This window comes from Alnus glutinosa, chromosome 7, assembly GCF_958979055.1.
Source record: "Alnus glutinosa chromosome 7, dhAlnGlut1.1, whole genome shotgun sequence".
Lineage (NCBI taxonomy): Eukaryota > Viridiplantae > Streptophyta > Magnoliopsida > Fagales > Betulaceae > Alnus > Alnus glutinosa.
Genome location: NC_084892.1, coordinates 9176112 through 9196222, shown reverse-complemented (window position 1 = coordinate 9196222; position 20111 = coordinate 9176112). Strand labels below are relative to the sequence as shown.

Genomic DNA, 20111 nt, shown 5'->3' with positions numbered 1-20111 from the left:
ATTTATTAATTTAAAATTTTGAATTTTGAATTTTGAATTTTGAATTTTGAATTTTTTATTAATTTAAATTTTTGAGTAAAGAGTGAAAAAAAAAAAGGTAGTAATTTGAATTTGGACTTTGATTCTACAACTTTATCCTTGATTTTACTTAAAATATTCCACACATGAAGAAGAGTATTAAAAGATTAATTAAATTATTAAATTTGCTATTTCAATAGGTAATGTTAGTTTTTGAGGTTTATTATATATATATATATATGGGGAAAACTTCATTTATCAATTTCTCAAGTATCAACGGTTTTTCAATCATGACCTCGAAGTTTAAATTTTTGTGACGTTAGTAGCCCATATTTCCACATTTTTTAATTTTATCCTACCATTAGGATTTAGGATTAAATTAAACAATAAATAGGTGAAATATAAACTCCCGTAAAACTTATAAAAATATAAGTTTACCCTAATTAATTATTTTTTTATTAAAAAAAAAAACCCAAAACCCACGACTAGGAAAATTCTTGTATATTTTGATTTTTTTTTTTTTTTTAAAAAAAAAAAAAAAAAGTAAAAACTGTCATTTTAGCGTCCTCCGTTAGGACTTAACATAAACCTTAAGGTATGAGTGAAATTAAAGAGGTTGAAACATGAGATGCCGATATTACAAAAAAAAATTGAACTTCAAAGGTATGATTGCAAAACTGGTGATATTTTCGAGAAGGGATAAGTGTCCCTATATATAATAAGAAAAACAATACTTACCCCCTCAAGCTACTAGATAATGTACAATGGGCCCCAAAACTTTTCAAAGTTCCAATATTTCTCCCGAACAATAAAGTGAAAGGAATAATAATTTTGAGAGATATTACTTTTTTTTTTTTAAAAGTTTACGAAGATATTATAAATTTGATGGTAGTTTAATAAAAATAAAAGTGTAATTTTCTCTTAAATTATCTTTGCACCTTGTGTGTATCACCAATCAAGTCTTAATCCCACAAACTAAGTACATCTATGGCTCACCAACTCTCAATTAATTAAGGGCCTTAAAGTAAATAAAATAAAAAAAATGAAGTAATTAGCGTTAAGCAAGGGCATGGAAGTCAATCAAGGAATGAACCAATGATTGAAAGCCAACAGAAGGGACTGTTTGAGAACGTGGGGTGACGAAGTCTCTGCGGGTTGGGTTCACAGGTGGGTGCTGTCCTACTCTCATGACGTGGAACGACTGAGCAACATGATTGGCCTCCACGTTAGGCCAACCTCGACATGTGCCCCACCACATACCGCGCGTGAGCTGTCACAACGTGCGTGGCTGGTAATGGGGAGGGAAGCCAAGACATCCTACGGCTGTTTCCGGTTTGGGCCGGAGAATTGGAACCGTCGGATTGTTGGTGGGGGTGGGGTCCAATCATGGTCCACGTTTTTTCTGAGGAAATTTTTGTTTTTGGTCGGGATGTTGTGGGTGGTACGTTGCACTCAAGGGCCAAGGCTGGCCTCAAAGTTGTAATAACTGCCAAGTTTGCAAATTTTGCCATGGGGAAAGCCGTGGGGGCCACTGAACGGTTAATTTGTCAAAATTTGATTGCATGTCGGAAACGGTATCTTCAGGTGGAAGAGGACTTTAACATTTCCCACTTATTATATTTAATAGACGGTTATATTATTATTTTATATTAATTATTATTTTATAATTAAAAAAATGTGACGATTGTTATTATTTTTTTTACAATTACGGATGATTTAAATGTTGTTTTTTACTGTCATATCATTAAATAATTATATGACAGTTGTACAATAGTCTACTAAATAAGTATGAAGACCAGCATTACTCTTTCGATAAATGTAATTATATTATCAAATTTATTTTATAATTCAAGATGATCAAAACGTGGTTTTCCTCATCACATGTTGTAGTGTCTACCAATTTGGTTTTTATAAGATAGTCAAAACAACTCTCTTCTCAATCAATTCATTTTATGTTAAATCTCTTCTCAATCAATTCAAACCTTTTTTTTATTTGTTAAATTATTCTCTTAGTAGTTAGGATTTGTGGTTGTACCAAATTGATATATGGGGTATCCGAAGTACCTTAAAGATCCCTTAGATGAGTTATATGTCTAAAACCCCGTTTGACAAAAATCATTAGATGCATACGTGGATTTATGTCACAACCAATAGCCAAATAACACATAACATAGCTTCCCTCTTCCCTCATTTGAATAGAAAAAAATATATATACAAAACATAGCTAATGACTCAATCTATTGTATAATTACAATTTTACTCTTACATTATAAAAGAATTTTAAAAAAGTCGCTCGTTAATGGTGAGGGACAGCCACCTTCATAGAAGGGTTGTTGACCATCCCTTAGTGATGGGGCACCTGCCCTCACCATACGAGGGGCAATTAGTTGACCACTTTGTAAAGGGAGTCACCTCTTACACATCACTAGGTGAGGTGCGGTCAACTTCCCCTTCACCCCTCCTTCGAGGGGAGGTTTTCCCTCGCTAAGTGAAGGGTGAACAACCACCATCCTTTAGAAGGTTTTTTTTTTTTTTTTGAATAATTATTAAAAAAAAAAAAAAAAACTTATGGGTCACATATAGTTTAACAGCACGTTTCAAATGTTAGGGAAGATTCGTAAAACTCTTGGGAATATTCATGAGAACAATGAATTAGACCATGTCAATTAACAAATCTACAAGAGATAGGAATTAATTTGTTAAAAATAAAAAATAAAAAAGAGAGAAAGAGAGAGAGATACGAATCTTAGTCGACCAATATTGTAGTAGTTTTTTTGTACAATGTACATTACCTGTAAAATGCACGTCATTAGAACCCAATTAACCATTAATTAATGTTATATTTTAACAGGGGATTATCAAAATTTGACTTATTTTTCACAATTTTTCTTTTACAAAGCTATTCACAGTATGCTATTATGTTATTTTTATCACATCATTACTATTAAATCGGTTAGAATATTAATTAAATAATTAAATAAATTATTTTTTAAATAATTAATGATTTAACATGATATCGAAACAAATGTGCTAAATTTGAATCTTATCTTTATCATTTACCTCTCATTTCAATCAAATATCTAATAAATCTTGGTTAGAATTGTCAAATTTGTTAATAATTGTTGGAGTTGGGCCGACCAATACAAGCACAATTGCGCGTGAAGGAATCAATTAAATTTGGCCCATCAACGATTAAAGCCCACCAGCAAACGTTCATCCATTACAAGACCGAGCATCGATTGGGATTGTCCCTCATTTTCATTATCAAGACTCACAATTGATCGAGGGTTGGACTCAAGCGTCCGTCATGATCGCCATAAAACCTTCACTAACTCAACTTACGAGGTTCTGTCAGTGACTGGTTGGATCCGCATTAAAAATAAGATTTTTGGACTATCTCTTTTGTTCTACGATCCTAGAGTATGACAACAACGCACGTAGTGCTCTACAATACTCATATATACAACCCCACAATTTGAGAAATGTAGACATTGCAACTTGGTGACACGTGTCATCTGGCCATACTAACACCCCCTCTTAATCAAAAGGCGTAAGGGGATAGGAGAATTAGCTATCATGACTACAATCGTCACAAAGCTTTTATCTTTGCCATCTTCATCTTTAAGCTGTATCTAACTTAGGCATTTGAGCAATCTCCTGCCGACGCGTCCCGACAAGCTCTTTGCCTAATTTTCCTCTATCTTGCAGGGATTAGTTCGTGTGTGGCCAAGTTTGAAGTTGTCTGGTCATCATAAAAAAAACTGCTCTAACAATAATTATGTGAATATATTCTCAAAAAAAAAAAAAACATTGAGAAAAAGACTTTACTATAAATTAAATGATAGACATTGGATCCCGAAATTGAGTGTGGAGAGCCCAAATAATGTCCGTACCATGAGCTGTTTCCTTGCATTTTGATTGATAATGACCCTTTCAAGTTTAAACTCCACTTGCATTTCTAAATTCTAATCAACACCCTCCAGACCATCTCAATATTAAAGCTCAAAAGCATATAAAAAATTAATTAATTAATTTATTTATTTAAATCTAGCATAAAATATTAACATAATTTTAGTTAGTGTGTCAAGGATGTCATATATATATATAAAATGTAATTTGTAATTGTTTTCCTCCCCCATCTTTTCACTCACCGAACAAGGCATTAACTCTACCCATGGCTTTCACTGTAGTTAACCAGTTTTAATCAATAATTAGCAATAATCATAATGTTTAGTCAGAATAATAATCTTTTGGGTGCCTATTTTATTATTTCATGAAGTTGGGGTTGGGCCGACTGGTGGTTGACAAATGACAGCTACTTAAACCAAGCAAATTATTTGGTATAAACACAAATTGGGCCAACCATATTCATCAACAGATTTGGTTGACCCAAATAATAATTTGAACGCCCCACTTATTAGGTATCATCTATTTAATATTTCTTTTACCCATCACAAAGCAAGTCAAATTCCACTTAGTTAAGACTACAACAAGTCTCTTATGAACTGACGTGGCAATCCACGCGATGTTATCACGTCAATCACTGACGAACTAGATTTATTTGTTGAATTTTGTTGCTTAATTTTTACACCCATGTGGCACCGCATGGCACTCATGTAAACTGTCACACAGTTTGTAAAAAACTTATAATTCAAGTTGTGAATAAATGCAAAATCAGTCCATGTGGTATAAAAAAATAATTCAGAGGTCTTTGGGGTATGCCAAATAACAATTTAGTCCCTACAGTCAAATTTTGTCAAAACACTTGATGGATTCCGTTAATGTGCCACGTTAACACCAATAAAATGATGACATGTATCAATCATAATAATAAAAAAATATATAAATATATAAAACTAACAAATTAAAAAGTTAAAAAAAAAAAAAAAAAAAAAAAAAGGTAGCTACCGATTTGGGGGATCGAGGGGGGTGGCATACGAGCCACCCCCGGCCACCCTAGAGGTGGGTGACGGTAAAATGTGGCCACCCATGGGCCGGGTGTGGCGCACGAGCCACCATAGAGGTGGTTGGTGGTAAACTCCAGCCACCTCTTGGGTGGGTCGAAGGCCACTCCGAACTCTGGGGTGGCGCATGGCCACTCTCATGGGTTGGAGACACAATTAAAAAATAAAAAAAATAAAAAAGTTCAATTTTTCAAGTTTTTAGATTTATATATATATTATTATTAAGAGTGATGACATGACACACTAACGGAATCTGTCAAGCGTTTTGATGGAATTTAACTACAGAGATTAAATTGTTATTTTGGCCTGCTCCAAAGATCTATGAATTATTTTCTATACTAAAAGATCATTTGTAATTTAGGCCAACCACATGGCCTAATTTTGCATTTATCCTAAAAATTGTTGTATTCTAAACATTTTCCAAGTAACAATCTCCTCACACTTCCGTTGCCTTTAATAATCCATAAGATCTAATAAACTCATGTCCATTATCTAACAAGAACTGTTATTTTACAGTTTCAAAGCATACTCAACAAACGTGGCATGTTCAATCCACCTTTAGATAAATTTTAATTAAAAAATAAATTCAAAAACAGATTAAGCAAATGCCAAATCAACTGAGTATGTGAAAAAAATACAAAATAACATTTCTTTTATATGAAGTGAAACCGGCACCGGTTTATATGAGCATAAAGAAAGAGTTGTCTGTTCTAAGTCAAACACAATAACAGTACTTCACCCTTGGGATTTCAATCAAGTCAATAACTTGATAAGGAATGTGATGATTCTTTGTCATTTTCAATTAAATATAGAACTGAAGTGTTATTCTTTCTGATTTTTAGAACATAATAATGCTTTTTGTTACTATTTCTGTCAAATTACAGTTGTCCCCATTATTCTTTTCAAAAAATGATGGGTGGAGATTAAATTTTGTACTCTACTAGTATATGGTCTTTGTCCAGTTATTTTTATTTTTATTTTTTCAAGAAAAAGATACCGATTCCATTAAAATCATGAAAACCAACAAGAGCAAAAAGCTCTACATAACTAGAGACGAAAGCTCTAATGTAACGATATCCCTAATACAATCAGGAAAACAATCAAACCAAACCCTATCAGAATCAAGGCAAGCACCCTTTTTGGCAAGCAAATGGGCAGCCCTATTACCATCCCACTTAGTATGCCTAATTTCCCAATACTCGCAATTTCTAAGAACCATTTTAATATCATCCACAATCTGCCCATACATGGTCCAACTTACCCCTTTATGTTCTATATCTTTAACTACTTGAAGAGAATTGCCTTCCACAATAATTTTTAAGAACCTCTTAGTACGACAAAATTCCACAGCACGCAACGCAGCATAAGCTTCAGCTACCACCGGATCTAATATTGAAAAAGTTGTAAAACAAGCAGCAACAAAAACCTTACCTGAGAAGTCCCTGACAATAAGTCCATAGCCCATCTTCCCATCATGAGTATTTAAAGCCGCATCCTAATTAATTTTTAAAAAACCAGCTGAAGGAGGAATCCACCGTGAAAGCCTGGTCTTATTTGAAAAGTGGCCAACATTGAACGACGCCCCAACATTCAGATCACCCAATTCGTTCAACTCAACATTCGACACACTAAGCATGCGATTAACCTCTCCTGCCAACGTCTGATTGTACTCTTCAATAAATAAATTTGTCCAGTTAGTATTAATCCGAGAAAAAACTCAATATTTGTGTTGGGGCATATCTTTGAAAGGTTATTTGTGTTAGGGCACATCTTTGAAAGGGTTTTTTTTTTTTCCTAAAAAGAAGAAGCAACACATTGAATACAATGGAGAGGGGAAAGGGGAGAAAGGCTTGTTTAGCTAATTGAATTAGCTACTTATATATATATATATATTAGCTTGAGTAGTATAATCTCTACTCTTTATGTATTTTTACATTGGGATTCACCAATGCTGATCTCATAAATATTTCGGACTTATGATTAGATAGTGGAAAAGACTCTCATTTGTAATTTATTTTGATAGGATTCTCGAATAATCCCCTAATTTCCTCCTGCATTTCTCTTAGTTTTGCTTGATTGTTACGTTTGCTTTGATTTTGTTTTAATATTGGGTTTGTTTCGCCCCTATAAGTAAGATGTAGATGCCGTATGGTAGTGCCATTGAAGAATAATTTCATTCAAATGTTGTAAGCAATTTATGGAGGCTCGACCCCCTCGAAGTGGTCAATTAGATGTTCGATCCCCTCGAAGCGGTCGATTTATCCATTTGGTTTCTATATCTTTTGATTTTCAATTGAGAGAGAGAGAGAGAGAGAGAGAGAAAAGCAGTAGATCACAAATCATACGAGAAGTTAGCCTGTTTATGTATTAAACTTTTCCTTCACAGAGTACATGAGAAAGTATACCCTACTCTGCAATCTGTAAGACACAATCATACAACTGCAGCTATGGAGTAAAATCAACACGCGGGCAATAAAGTGAATAGTATAACCTACTATTTACGAGCATCTGATGATCCTTAAACCTTGAAAAGTCGTATACATACACAATACTGTGGGGAAGAAAAAGTTCCAGTTAAACAAAAAAAAAAAAAAAAAAGTCCTCACCATCTTAACAGACAGAAAGTGCCTCCCTAAATCCAATGCTAAAACTACTTTGTAGATCCTTCTTACCCAAATTAGCATTGCCTTTCTGCATCATGGCCACAAACTCATTGTAATCTATTCGTCCATCCTGAAACATAAATAAAGCAAATTTTAGAACCAATAGAAAGCAGAATCTAAATTACAAAATTAAAGTTAGTTTAGAACTCAGTATAATCTACTTGGCCAGCTTGTCTATCTCATTCTCAACCAGTTGGTATAATAATTTCCATCTGTAATCACAAAAAGGCTGTGCTTCAACAACTACAACTTAATCATTGGCTTTTTCTCTCCCTTATTTATTAACTTGAAGGTCTGGATTCAGCCCGAGTTGGGAGGGTGTTTGTGAGGTTAGAAATTCTTCTATCATCAATGAAAGTTTTCTTTAATAACTCTCTCTCTCTCTCTCTCTCTCTCTCTCTCTCTCTCTCTCTCTCTCTCTCCATTCTTCTTCTAAAATATATTTTTTCTTTTGTGTTCCAGCTGCATCATATTTGCACATAGTTATCCATGTTTGTCAATCATGGACTCCGAAAAGTGCAAGAAGGTTGTTGTTAACTAACCACATTTATCACTTTTGCACTAGTCCCCATGTCAGAGATTTCCAATTAGATCTATCAATGTGATAGCTTTCTCTATGTGCTACATTCGCTCTTCAAGTGAGAATGGCTTATTGAATGCCAAGTGGAAATAAAATTTATGGGAATATAAAGAATATACTTACATTATCCTGATCTGCTTCTTGGATCATTTCTTCCAAGTGGGCGTCCTCAATGCCAAACTCCTCGCAGGCCTGTTGAAGCTCATCTTGAGTAATATAGCCACTACCGTCTTTGTCAAAATATGAAAAAGCAGCAAATAGATGATCATCCCTCTCGGCTTTGTTTAGATGCAACGTTGCAGCAACGAATTCTCCGTAATCAATTGTGCCACTATTATCAACATCTGCCTGTTATTATGAAACAAGCATTAGGCCATTGTTTAGTATGGATTTGAATACAGAAGCAAACAAAACCACCACTCAGTAAAATATAGAAATAACAAAAAGCCATCCTTGAACATAGGAGCAATAATGCACTACAGAGGTTTCGCATGCATGAAGGCATGCAAGCAGTGACACGATATGAGAATATGGAACAAAAGCATCAACTTTAGCATAAAGAGTATAACAGCAATGCTGATTAATGGGAAACTGGTAGAATTATGAATTCTAATAAAACTGATACATGATTGCTTGTATTTTGCTCAAACAGTCTCTGGTCATTGTGTATGCTCTTGCCATATGTTTTCTAGCTTTTGATAAATTTGAGAGTAACAATAATCTATAAATTCCTTTATTCTTTGTCCTTTCTTGTAGCACTGTGCTAAAAAGAACATTATTATCTAGAATAATCTTACTTGTCTAGTGTAATTGTCACTAAAATAATAATATTCGAAGTGTATATAAGTGCCCCAAATAATATTCCCTAAAATTTCCCAGAAAAGCTTCCACGTTTTGATTTCTACAATTGCAGTCAAAATTTCCATATATAAAGGATCCACCGACGTTGCCTAGAGCCTTCCGTACTTTTTTAAGATAGACATGGGCACCATTGGTACTAATACTTTCATTGCGACTAAAATTCAATCAGCTATTTGTATGTAATCATACTTCAATCAGTCTAGAATTAACATATGTATACTGTCCAAGTTAGCAAGAACACATTTTCTTTTTCGTGAAAGACAGATTAACTTCAAAATAACATAAACTCAGAAAGTCACTTGAATGGGATTGATCCATCTGCTCAGTAGTTGTGCTAGTAAGGTGAATCCTTGAATTTCAACCATAAAAATAACTACAGCAGAAAGCAAGAAAACACGAGAATTATAATTTTTATAGTGACATCATTAGATTACATCACAAGAGATCGACTGTTAACCAGAATGGTCATATATCGATAGCATTATAGAATGATTAAAAAAAAAAAAAGGATTTGCATAGACAAAAGCCTGTTGGCTGATGGGCATAATGGAATTTAACCAGATAGGCTAAGACACAGTGAGATTCCCATAGTCATATAGTTCAGTTATCCAAATGTCTAAATTTTTGCTTCTTGGTGCATGAAGAAAAAATAATTTCTAGGCTATCCTAGAAAATTCACTGAATAAAATAGCAGTCAATTAGAGCCATGTAACCTAAAGACATGATAGAATGAAAGCAGTGAAGCACCTTCATCTAATTTTAAATACTAGTACAGAGTTTGTGGGTTTCAAGTGTAGTATATGAATCAACAATAATTCTGCTGCAGTACTTACAGCCTGCATTAGATCATATATTTCAGACTCATTTAGATTGGCCCCAAATCTTTTCAGTCCATCTCTGAGTTCTTCAAAAGTAATTTGGCCACTATTGTCACTATCTATCACCTTAAACATTTCTTTTAAACCTGCAATTTCTTCTTCACAGAGGTTCTGTGCAATAACCTACAGATAATAAATGCAAAAATTTAGAAGAAAAAAAGCAATTTCTTGACATTATCGAATTTGGAAAGAACATCACAAACACTTGTGGGATTGACTTCTGTCATATGATAAATTTTCCAGAACTTACTCTAAGAGCCATTTTCTTAAGCTTGTTCATTGCAGAAAACTGCTTTAAGCGACTCAAGACTGCGGAATCAAGGGGCTTGTCTGGAGCCACCCCATCAACCTGAATCCAAGGGTGACCTGCAAGGAACCACTACAATCATTATCAAAGAAGAAGACATCCAGCTTTTTATTAATCTGATTTTCCATATGCCCATCAAATAAACTGATAGCTCCGTGTAGAGAATGACAATGCAAATTCATCTGCCTTATCCAAAGGCTTTTGTTTTCTTTAGATTGGAAAATGCTATACTTACACCCAAAGTTCCACACCCACTTTTTACACCCTGACCTCGCATTTCCACCTAGATTTTTTCTTTTTTCTTTTTTCTTTTTTCGTTTTCAACCAACGCTCTCTATCTCTCTCTGGTTCTTCTTCTTCTCTCTCATTCTTCTTCTTCTCTCTTTCCGGCCGGCGAATGGAGCTCCGGACGACGGGATCTGAACGGCCGGCGGCGACTGCATCTAGGGATTTGGAGAGCCGGCCGTCCTTGCCTCGGCCAGAACGGCCGGATCCCGGCCGGCCGGCCGGGATCTATTCGTTCCCAAAGAGTCTACAAACCATTTTATAGAAAGTACAACAGGAAGCTACTCATTAAATTTGTGCATCTGACAACCAAGGTATGATAACAAACCAGGTGAATTAGTTAAGTGGGCTCTATCAGGTTATTGATTATCCATCAGTTTAACCATACAATAAAAACCCAAAAGCTAGAATTTTACTAGCTAATCTAGCATTTGAAAGCAAGAGTCATATTTATACGAAATTGCAGACAGTGGACTTATATGATACATCATGAAAAATCTGCTGAGAGAGGGGTTTCTCCAGCATCACTCTCATGATTATTCTCATATAAATCCACGGAGACAAAGAAAAAAGAAAAAAAGAAAAAATTAAACAACTTACACAAAACTTCATGTGCAGTTATCCGCTTTCTTGGGTCTCTGACAAGCATCTTCCTAACTAAATCTTTTGCACTCTCAGAAACATTAGGCCAGGGATCTGATGAGAAGTCAAGATCACCGCGCAAAACCTCTTCGAATATCTCTTGCTCAGTTTCTATTTCAAAATGAAAGCAGGAGAAAGAAGAAAAGAAAAGAAGATTTAATTTGCTAGAACGATAAAAACATGTGTGAAAGTACAAACAAGAAAAACAAATAAAAATTCTTACTGTTAAGGAATATTAGGACACTTACCAGCCCAAAATGGAGGCACCCCACTTAAAAGAATGTAAAGGATCACACCAGCACTCCAAACATCTGCTTCTGGACCATAACGCTTGCACAAAACTTCAGGGGCAACATAATATGGGCTTCCAACCACATCACCGAAAACCTCCCCTGTAATCTAGAAATGTCAGTAATAAAATAGACACAGCAAAATCATATGTATAGCACTGCAAAACCTTTGATAATATGCAATATCAAATAAGCAGACAGAAGCAGGTAAACAGCATAGAGTTCTCAGTCTACCAAATAATTGAGTATCATTGGGTGGATATCACATTCTAATTGAGAGCAGCATATATTGCATTATGATTGTCTTATAGAGTTCTGCTATTTATTTGACAGGTATTAGTTGATTTTAAAACTTCCAAAGGGTGCCTCTCCCTTGCAACAATGATCTAGAGGCTTTTTAGGATGATGATAATTAGCAATCCTAATAGCTTTAAAATTAACAATCAAAATTTATTGTTCCTACATATCAAAAACATGGAAGACTACCCTGAAACTTGAGCAAATAATAAATATATCAGGAGATTCAATATTAAATACTTACCAAAAGCAAAAGCATATAATCTAATAACCGCATCTATCATAATCAGTGCACTATCTGAATTTGTACTAGATCTATATTACCACTTCTAGCCAAATAATTACAACAACAAAGGGTGAGGCTAATATTTTCTTAACAAAGTTCCCAATGACAATGTCAGAAGGATATAAAATTTTAAAATATTAAGTACGGTATAGTAGTGTTAATTATAAATGATATGACAAGACAAAGAAATAAAATAAAAAAACTGGTTCTCAACAGGGGAAAAAGAGAACAAACCTGGTTTGAAGAATACTGACAATCCAAAATCTATAGCCTTAAGAGTCGAATCCTCTTCCTCATTGACAAACAGAAAATTCTCAGGCTTAAGATCACGATGCATGACCCCCAAAGAGTGGCAGGCCTCTATAACACCAACCATAGTCCTAGTAAGCTCTGCTGCCTTTCTTTCTGTAAAATGCCCCCGCTGAATGATCCTGTCGAAAAGCTCACCCCCTGCACACAACTCCATTACAACATGGACTGCAACAGCATCCTCATAAGCCCCTCTGATTGAGATTATATTAGGCTGCCCCGCCAAGTGGTGCATTATCTGAATCTCCCTCCTCACGTCCTCCACATCTTCTCTGATCAACAACTTCCTCTTGGCAATGGATTTGCACGCGTACTCTTTCCCGGTCGCCTTCTCCACGCAGAGAAAAGTCGTCCCGTACTGGCCGTGGCCAAGCTTGGCCCCCAAGTTGTAATACTCTTTCAAATGACCCGTCTTCGTTTGCAACACAGACCCGGCCCGAAGCCCGGCACTCGGTAACCTCTTCACATAATGAGGCATATTCCTCGGCCCTGCGGGCTTATTAATATTAGCACTCTCTTCCTTGTGCCTCATTGGTTCTACTGGTTTATTAGTCTCTTCCTGCCGGGTTTCGGGTTTTGCTAATTGATTCTCCTCCTCATGAACAATGGGTTGTGCCAATTTAGTCTCTTCAACGACTATCTTCACCAATTCAGGGGGCTTGCTTTGTACGGGTAAAGGGAATTCGGGTTCTTTATTCACAGAAGGCGATTCACTGGTTAGTCCTTTGTTTGAAACACCGCAGTCTGTGGTTCTATACCACCAAATCGAATTGGAAATCGATTCGAGGAGTCCGTACTTGGAAGAAGCTCTCGATCCCACACAGTTGTTTCCCATGTGATTCCACTATTTCTACTAACTAACTCGTATATGATTCAAATACGCAAAACCCCTTTTGTTTTTCCCCAGATGGGTGTCTGATTCTGAAGCCAAAAGCATGAATAACGAAGCTCTTTATTCGCCAATCACCAGCTCACAACGCAATTGGCTAATGGTGTATGACCCAAACAAACCGGTATGAAAACCAATGGACCAAGCCTTTTCTTTCTGAGAGGCTCTTAAAGAAAAAATAATGAAGAACCCAATGACAATACAACAATAAAAGAAATCATGACATTGACGAAATCCACGCCGAGGATTTACAAGAGAAGAAGGACTCGGATATATAAAAATGTTTGCCGTCACAGGTTTAAAAGAAGAAGAAAAAAAGAGCGGTGGGAAATTTCCTCGATTGTGCGACTAGGGTTTTGATTTTCCTTTTCTAATCGAATCTCTTTTTCTATCTCTGATTAAATTGGACACGAAATGGGAAGGAGCGAAGGAAAAGGAATGAGAAAGACAGACATGCAGGTATTTCTGTTGGAACGTTTCAAATTAAGGACGCGTAAAGCTCTGGGTTTTGATTGGGTATTATAATAAGTTAATAAATATACGATTTGAATTCTGGAGTGGGTGGGCCCAATTTAAGCAGATGGCTGCGATTGATTGACCGACCTCTGTGCTTACTTTTCTTGGCACCTTTTTGAGCTGGGCTGGGCTCTCCGCCGCCGGCAGCCCGCCCATGCCAGTGCAATTTCGTTTCTGTATTTATTTACTTGAGGGTGTTTAACTGTTTATGTGAGAGGACATTTTAGAGTTTATCTATTTGGATTTTGGACTGCCTCCAAAAACATGCTTAGCTTTTAAGATAAAGCATACATGTTTTGTTCCTATTCATGCTTAATTTGATTTGATGGGGAAACATTAAAATTTTGGGGTGATTATACAATGATTACTAGAAGAAGGGAGGGTCTGAAACCCTCCTCCGGCCTTAGCCTTTCCAATCATCTAATTTGTCAATGGAAGATTAATGAAGTGATTTCAAATTATTAAACTGCATGATACTTGTTCAAATGGAATTGGTTAATAAGAAAATGGAAGTTGTCAAACTGGAAGAATGGTTTAAAATGACTAATCTACTAGTCTCTCATCAACAAGGCCTCTCAAATAATTCACAAGGTAAGTGTTGACAATTTGTATCCGCGAACATGTCAAATTCGAATCAATCCTAAACTAATCAATTTAATTAAACGGATCAGACCGCTCCATCATAACTTGTTAATTTCGTGTTGAATTTATATTGGATCCAAGAGTTCCAGTGATAATGGGGATCCCTCAAAATATGATTTCTCTGCTGAGGTGAAAACCAAAATGTTAGGTCTTTGTATTTACTAAATTGATTTTTATTTGGTAGATAATTCCAAGTGTGCAGCACACTAGTCTTCTAAATTGGGCGGTAGTGTTTGGACCAGGCCTTATCCGGGGGGCGCGGGGTCAACAACTTTTGACAACGTTGGGTTTTGTCAAGACTCAAGAGTGGATGGATAAGTGGTGCACCACTATGTCAATAAGTTTGCCAATTCTAAATTCCGAACGTGCATTAACTGTAGATAACTATTATTATCCAAGAAGACTTCAATGAGTACTTGACCCACTAAACACGTTTGAATGGATGAAACCTCCTCCTTTTCTAACAGGGCCCGGGCAGGTGGAAGTAAAATCAAGTCAAACCTCGTGTTTTATCCTCCAAAGATCAGAAGGCATATAAGCCCGTTCATATTCGTATATGAATTATGACCATATCATAAGCTAGCAATTCGTGTTCGCATGGATATAATACTATATAAGTCAACCTTAATCCGACTATCGTATCAAAAATTGATCACCTTAATTCAAACTACTGAATTCTGGCATCCCCCTCCTGAACATATACAGTAAAAAAAAAGGTAGTTGCAGTCAAACCACCACTTGTCTACATTAAGTAACAAACACAAACTTCACCCTCTACTTCTTTTCTTAACAAGCAATGCCACCATCCGCACTTGGTATTTGCTTCAAACATCTTTTGCCAATCCAGAAAGATCAACGTGTCCTGACCCGGGCTCAGCTTGTTCTTCCCTAGGATGGCCTTCCTCCACAGGTATCCCTCGCCTCATAGATGGTGAAGATGAAGACTCCCCGTCAAACACGCGCGGAGTCCCAAAAACGTTGAAAAACTCATTCTTCATTCCTTCAGCTTCTTCAAAGAAACGGTTAAGGCTGCCAAAGAGGCTTCGTGTGATGCCTTCAATATCACTGCATAATCCAGGGAAGTCCAACGATCCATGCTCTGACGTCCCAAATGAGAGAGATCCTTTAACCACCTCGTCTGTAACATCCTCTTCAGTATATTCTTTGTTGAACTCCACCACTTCAACTGGCCTGATAAAAAATAAAAAATAAATAAGGCAACTGTAAGACTAAACCCGCCAGTCAGAATATATCTCGTCTCTGCCGGACCTGTTGCAACCCCATTGCCACCCAATAACATAAATTGGAGGTTGTTACAATGTCAATTGGAATTTCTATATACCTGGGGAGCTGAATCAGTTTTCTAACTTAAAGGGTAAAACCAATCCATAAAGATAACTAAACCAAACTAAATAAAAAAAGCTGGCTACAAGTGGATCGGTCGTGATATCTCATACATATACCCACATCTTTTGACAAAAAACAAAACTAAACACACCTAAATACCCATACCAGATTCATGTACGGAAAATGACCCATGTGCGTCGAAATGGCTAACGGATGGGTAGCATTGACAATCTCAGAGACTTCAGAAGGATCCATTGCCAATTTTTAAACATTGGAGGCAAGATCGAAAAAGTATTGCAACTTCGGGGGGGTTAAATGTATTTTTCCCTCTTGTTAACTATTCTACCCAATATCTAAAAGCCCAAATCAGTAACAAAGCTCGACAGACAGAAAACCAACATATAAGAAAAGCAGTGAATTCACCAGGAAACAAATATGAACAACCAATAACACAAGACATCATTTGCAACTTAAGCAAGATAATTGATTTCGGAACATACCAGTTTCAGATAAAAATGTCATCTACAATCAAGTCAAAGACTAAATCTTGCAGATAGAAAAGATTTTGAAAAGGTTAGGTGATAGAGTGGATAAGAAGTGAAAATCTCCATCTAGCAATGTACTTCAGCAAAGATATAAGGCCTAAGGAAACAATAAAGGGTCCATAGAAGGTGCAAGCTACGAATACTTGGAATCAAATCCCTCATTCACCAAGGATAGGGGGCTTAAAGGGTCCTGTTGTGTAACCCTTAGACTCAATGGAACTTGAATGAAAACCTTCCCACCCCCAAAGCACACAATGACACAAACAGAGTTGGACACTGGAAAACCCATGCACACATGCGCAAAATTAAATAAAACATAACCACCCAAACGAATCAGAATCATATATGTTATAGATAAGCAAGGAAACTTGAGTTTGGAAGAATCTATAACAGTCTTAACAGTATTCAATTTTTAGTGCATGTAAGAACAGAGACAAATCCTCAAGCTTAACCTTCTAGACTACAACATGCAGGAAAAATCAATTTAAAATAAGACCCTTTTTTTTATTATTATTTTTTATTATTTTATATAAGTAAAGCAAATTTATTAGAAGCGCAAGGGATGCAACTCTTTTACTTGAATACTTAGTTGATTCAAAGTAACTGATCAAAATCTCACACATCTACCTGGTTGAAATTTTTATTTTTTTATAAGTAATTAACTACAAGGGGAAGGAGAAGTGAAAATTCGAATTAGTGACCTCCGCTTCACGTGATTCCCAACCGATTGAGCTACCCCTTGGAGTAAAGATTAATTAAAAACCTCATAACAGAAATAAAATCAGACATAACCTAAAAATTGTTAGCCGTGTCCAAGGAGCGATGCTAACATTTTGCCCCTGGGCAAACTTCTAAGATTCAATAGTTTACCACAAGCCCAGGGTAGGGGAGAAATACACCTATATTTAGCAAGCCTTTTTAATGAAAAAAGATGAAGGCCTTCCTTCCTGCGACTGACTGCAAAAGGGAATGTGTTGAATTCCACCAAAGTAATGTTGCCATTTTGGAATATATTAAATCATCTTCTACTAACCTTTTGCAAGCCAACTACAAGGGTAAGCCTTTGACTAATCATTGAATGCCTTATTACGGGTAATTTTTTTCATTTTACACAACATAAAGTGAGTTTACTTGATCGATGTAGGCTTGTTCCTCTAGTCAGACTTCTTCAAGTAGGCTTCCAACCGTTCTCACGTTATTAAAATCCCGGTTTCCGGCCCACTCAACTATAGCACAATCGTCTCTCTTTTGTTTTTGCATTTTTCGGAAGACGGAAACTCTTTCATAGCCACACTATTATGCTGCATAGTAAAGTATGGACTTAAAACCATTGAGGGTTAGGGGGATGTTTTGAGGGGCTTTATTATAGGTTACCTAGAAAAAAGGCGCATGATGCATAAAATACAAGCATTGCAGACTTTGAGATGTCTCTTTCAAATAAAAGCAAAATGCTTATAGTCCTCTGCAAGTTGCCACCTGTATCCTAACAATAAGCAGCACACCACCTACCCATCAGTTCTATCAAATATCATTCTTCCAGTGATTTGTGAAACCCCCAAATCTCTTGCTAACCGCTACAAATATTCTGCAACTTAAGAGATAACTCATAACTTACTCAAGGTGATGTTATCCCAAGTCTAAAGGGTCTTCTAGTGCTTTGATATCACCTCAGAACCCTGAAGGTGTAGTAAGGTTCAGGAGACACTTTTGACCGAATTAGTACAAGAGATTAAAGCTATCATGTACACAACACACCCCATCCTTGCACAAAAACAAACCCAACTTCATCATAAGTTCACAACTTGTGATCAGGGGTAGACCTACATTTGGGGTATAGCCTCCCCAAAAAAAAAAAATTAAAAATCCTACAGTTAATATTTTCCTCTTCTAAATTGTTTTCTCATTTATGGAATGTGTTTTTTGGATGTACCTTTAGATCAGTTGAAGTTTGGCAACCAATGTAGAGCTGTTTTTTCATTTTTTATTTGAGGGGTTGGGGGGATGAGTAACGTGGGAGTTGGGTTTACCGGTCAATGATTTTCTGAATGAGTTATTGATCAAGATGTCTCATATATTATTTTGATTCATATGGTGAATTTGTGTGATTAGACTTGCTTTCTTGTTTAGTTGTGTGTCTTGTTGTTTGGTTTCCATCACTTTCTCCAGCTATCTGTTCCTGTAAGCCTTTTTTTTTTTTTTTTTTTTATGTTATTGCATAATTGCATTGACACTATGTCAAGCATTTAGGTTAATGTAGTGTGCTATTGATATTCTTCTTCATTAATTGTCCATATGCTTTATGAGAAGTGGCTAGTTCTGAGATTGAAGTGAATTTTTGGTATAGGTGCACTTGCAAATTCTCTAGCTATACATAACATGTTGAGAAGCCAGCTCAAGAAGAGTCTACTCTCAGCATCATTGATGTTGGGGATTCAGGAGATCTGGCTAGGAAGAAGAGTCTACACTCAAAGGTACCCCTTCTTCTTGGGCGCCCACACAAAAAGTCCTAGTTCATGTGATTTACCTTGTTTCTAATCCATTTCTATTACTTTTCTACCAAAAAAATCACTCCATTTCTCTCTTTCAAAATTTACATAGTTCTCATATCTTCGACTCCGAATATTATCTCGTCTATATCTAATACTGATTTTCATTTTAAATTCATCCGACAAACAAAAAAAATCAAATTAACCGTGACACTCTTGAGTGACAGCAAACAAATTCGGAAGTAGAAAAAGAATACAAAGGTTCCAATTTCCATATTCAGTCAAATGAAGAAGTTCAAAAATCAACATCACAAGCGCTCAAATTGCTCAATCAAACGCCGAACCGACCAAAATTATCAATAAAATTAAATAAACAAATAATAAATAGATAAACCCTATCCAATCCCAAACAGTCGAAAACCTAAACAAAACACAAAATATCAACCCCATTTGCTATTCAAAAACATTTTCTCGGAAACCAAACGAAGTATAGACATATAAAGATAGAAACGTACTTGCCGACGCAATCCCTGAGAACCTGTTCGGTTTTCTCGCACTTTCTGATGAACTTTCCAGGCTCCACCTCTTCGGTTCTGCACTGCGACTTCACGACCTTTCTGACGGAGCACTGGTCGCCGGAGCTAACGCTTCCGGCCGACGAATCGAATTCGTCTTCTTTGTCGTCCCTCCACACCCACCCCATTGTAACCGCCTCGTCTGACTTCGCGCTCAATCCAGAGAGTTCCGATATTCTTTTGAGCGCTGAGTTTCGATTTCTTACTTGGGACTATTGCAGCATTTGTAATTTTGTATGTCAGCCTAAATTATAAATTAATTTATAAATTTATATGTTTGACTTAATTTATAAATTGATTTCTTGAATTAAATTTCGTTAAAAAATTTGACAAATTCTATTAAACCTCACGTTAGTGCCTCATCAATGTTAATAAGATAACGACATATGTCAATCTTAATAAAAAAATATAAATTTATTAAAAACATAAATAAAAAAAAACTTTAAAAAATAAATATCAAAGGGCCGGCTACTAACGTGATACCCCGAAATGCATTTTGGGGTGAGAAATTACTTTGGGTCCAAAGTGATAATAGTCCATGGATGGAGGTCCAAAAAAGGTGGCCCAAAAAGATGGGCTTGTTTGGGTGCGTCCCCTTCAGAATTAGAATGGGTCGGCCGGTTCTAAATGGGTCAGCGTATTACCTTGTTTGTTATACATAAAATGTTTTTTGATTTTTTTTTTTAAAAAAAATTTCGGTTTTAGGTATGACCAAAAATTGTGGTCAACCA

At 36.1% G+C, this 20111-nt stretch overlaps 2 protein-coding genes across 2 annotated transcripts; both read right to left on the bottom strand.

Moving 5' to 3' along the window:
• Positions 1-7324: 7324 nt before the first annotated feature.
• LOC133872586 (calcium-dependent protein kinase 26-like) lies at positions 7325-13761 on the bottom strand. Its single transcript, XM_062310142.1, has 7 exons — positions 12306-13761; positions 11447-11590; positions 11157-11309; positions 10215-10330; positions 9920-10087; positions 8349-8573; positions 7325-7715 (listed from the first exon to the last, which is right to left on the bottom strand). Exons 1-7 carry the CDS (start codon positions 13213-13215, stop codon positions 7593-7595), a joined length of 1839 nt encoding a protein of 612 aa, XP_062166126.1. The 5' UTR covers positions 13216-13761; the 3' UTR covers positions 7325-7592.
• Positions 13762-14980: 1219 nt separating this feature from the next.
• LOC133872310 (fra a 1-associated protein) lies at positions 14981-19576 on the bottom strand. The gene is made up of 2 exons (XM_062309795.1): positions 19321-19576; positions 14981-15618 (listed from the first exon to the last, which is right to left on the bottom strand). Exons 1-2 carry the CDS (start codon positions 19506-19508, stop codon positions 15252-15254), a joined length of 555 nt encoding a protein of 184 aa, XP_062165779.1. The 5' UTR covers positions 19509-19576; the 3' UTR covers positions 14981-15251.
• Positions 19577-20111: the final 535 nt, after the last annotated feature.

Coding starts and splice junctions, on each gene's coding strand:
- LOC133872586 (XM_062310142.1), bottom strand. CDS start 13,215: ATGGGAAACAACTGTGTGGGATCGAGAGCTTCTTCCAAGTACGGACTC. Junction 11,591..12,305: donor GTCAGTATTCTTCAAACCAG/GTTTGTTCTCTT, acceptor TCTAGATTACAG/GGGAGGTTTTCGGTGATGTG. Junction 10,331..11,156: donor AACTGCACATGAAGTTTTGT/GTAAGTTGTTTA, acceptor GGTTCCTTGCAG/GTCACCCTTGGATTCAGGTT.
- LOC133872310 (XM_062309795.1), bottom strand. CDS start 19,508: ATGGGGTGGGTGTGGAGGGACGACAAAGAAGACGAATTCGATTCGTCG. Junction 15,619..19,320: donor CTCAGGGATTGCGTCGGCAA/GTACGTTTCTAT, acceptor ATTTTTTATCAG/GCCAGTTGAAGTGGTGGAGT.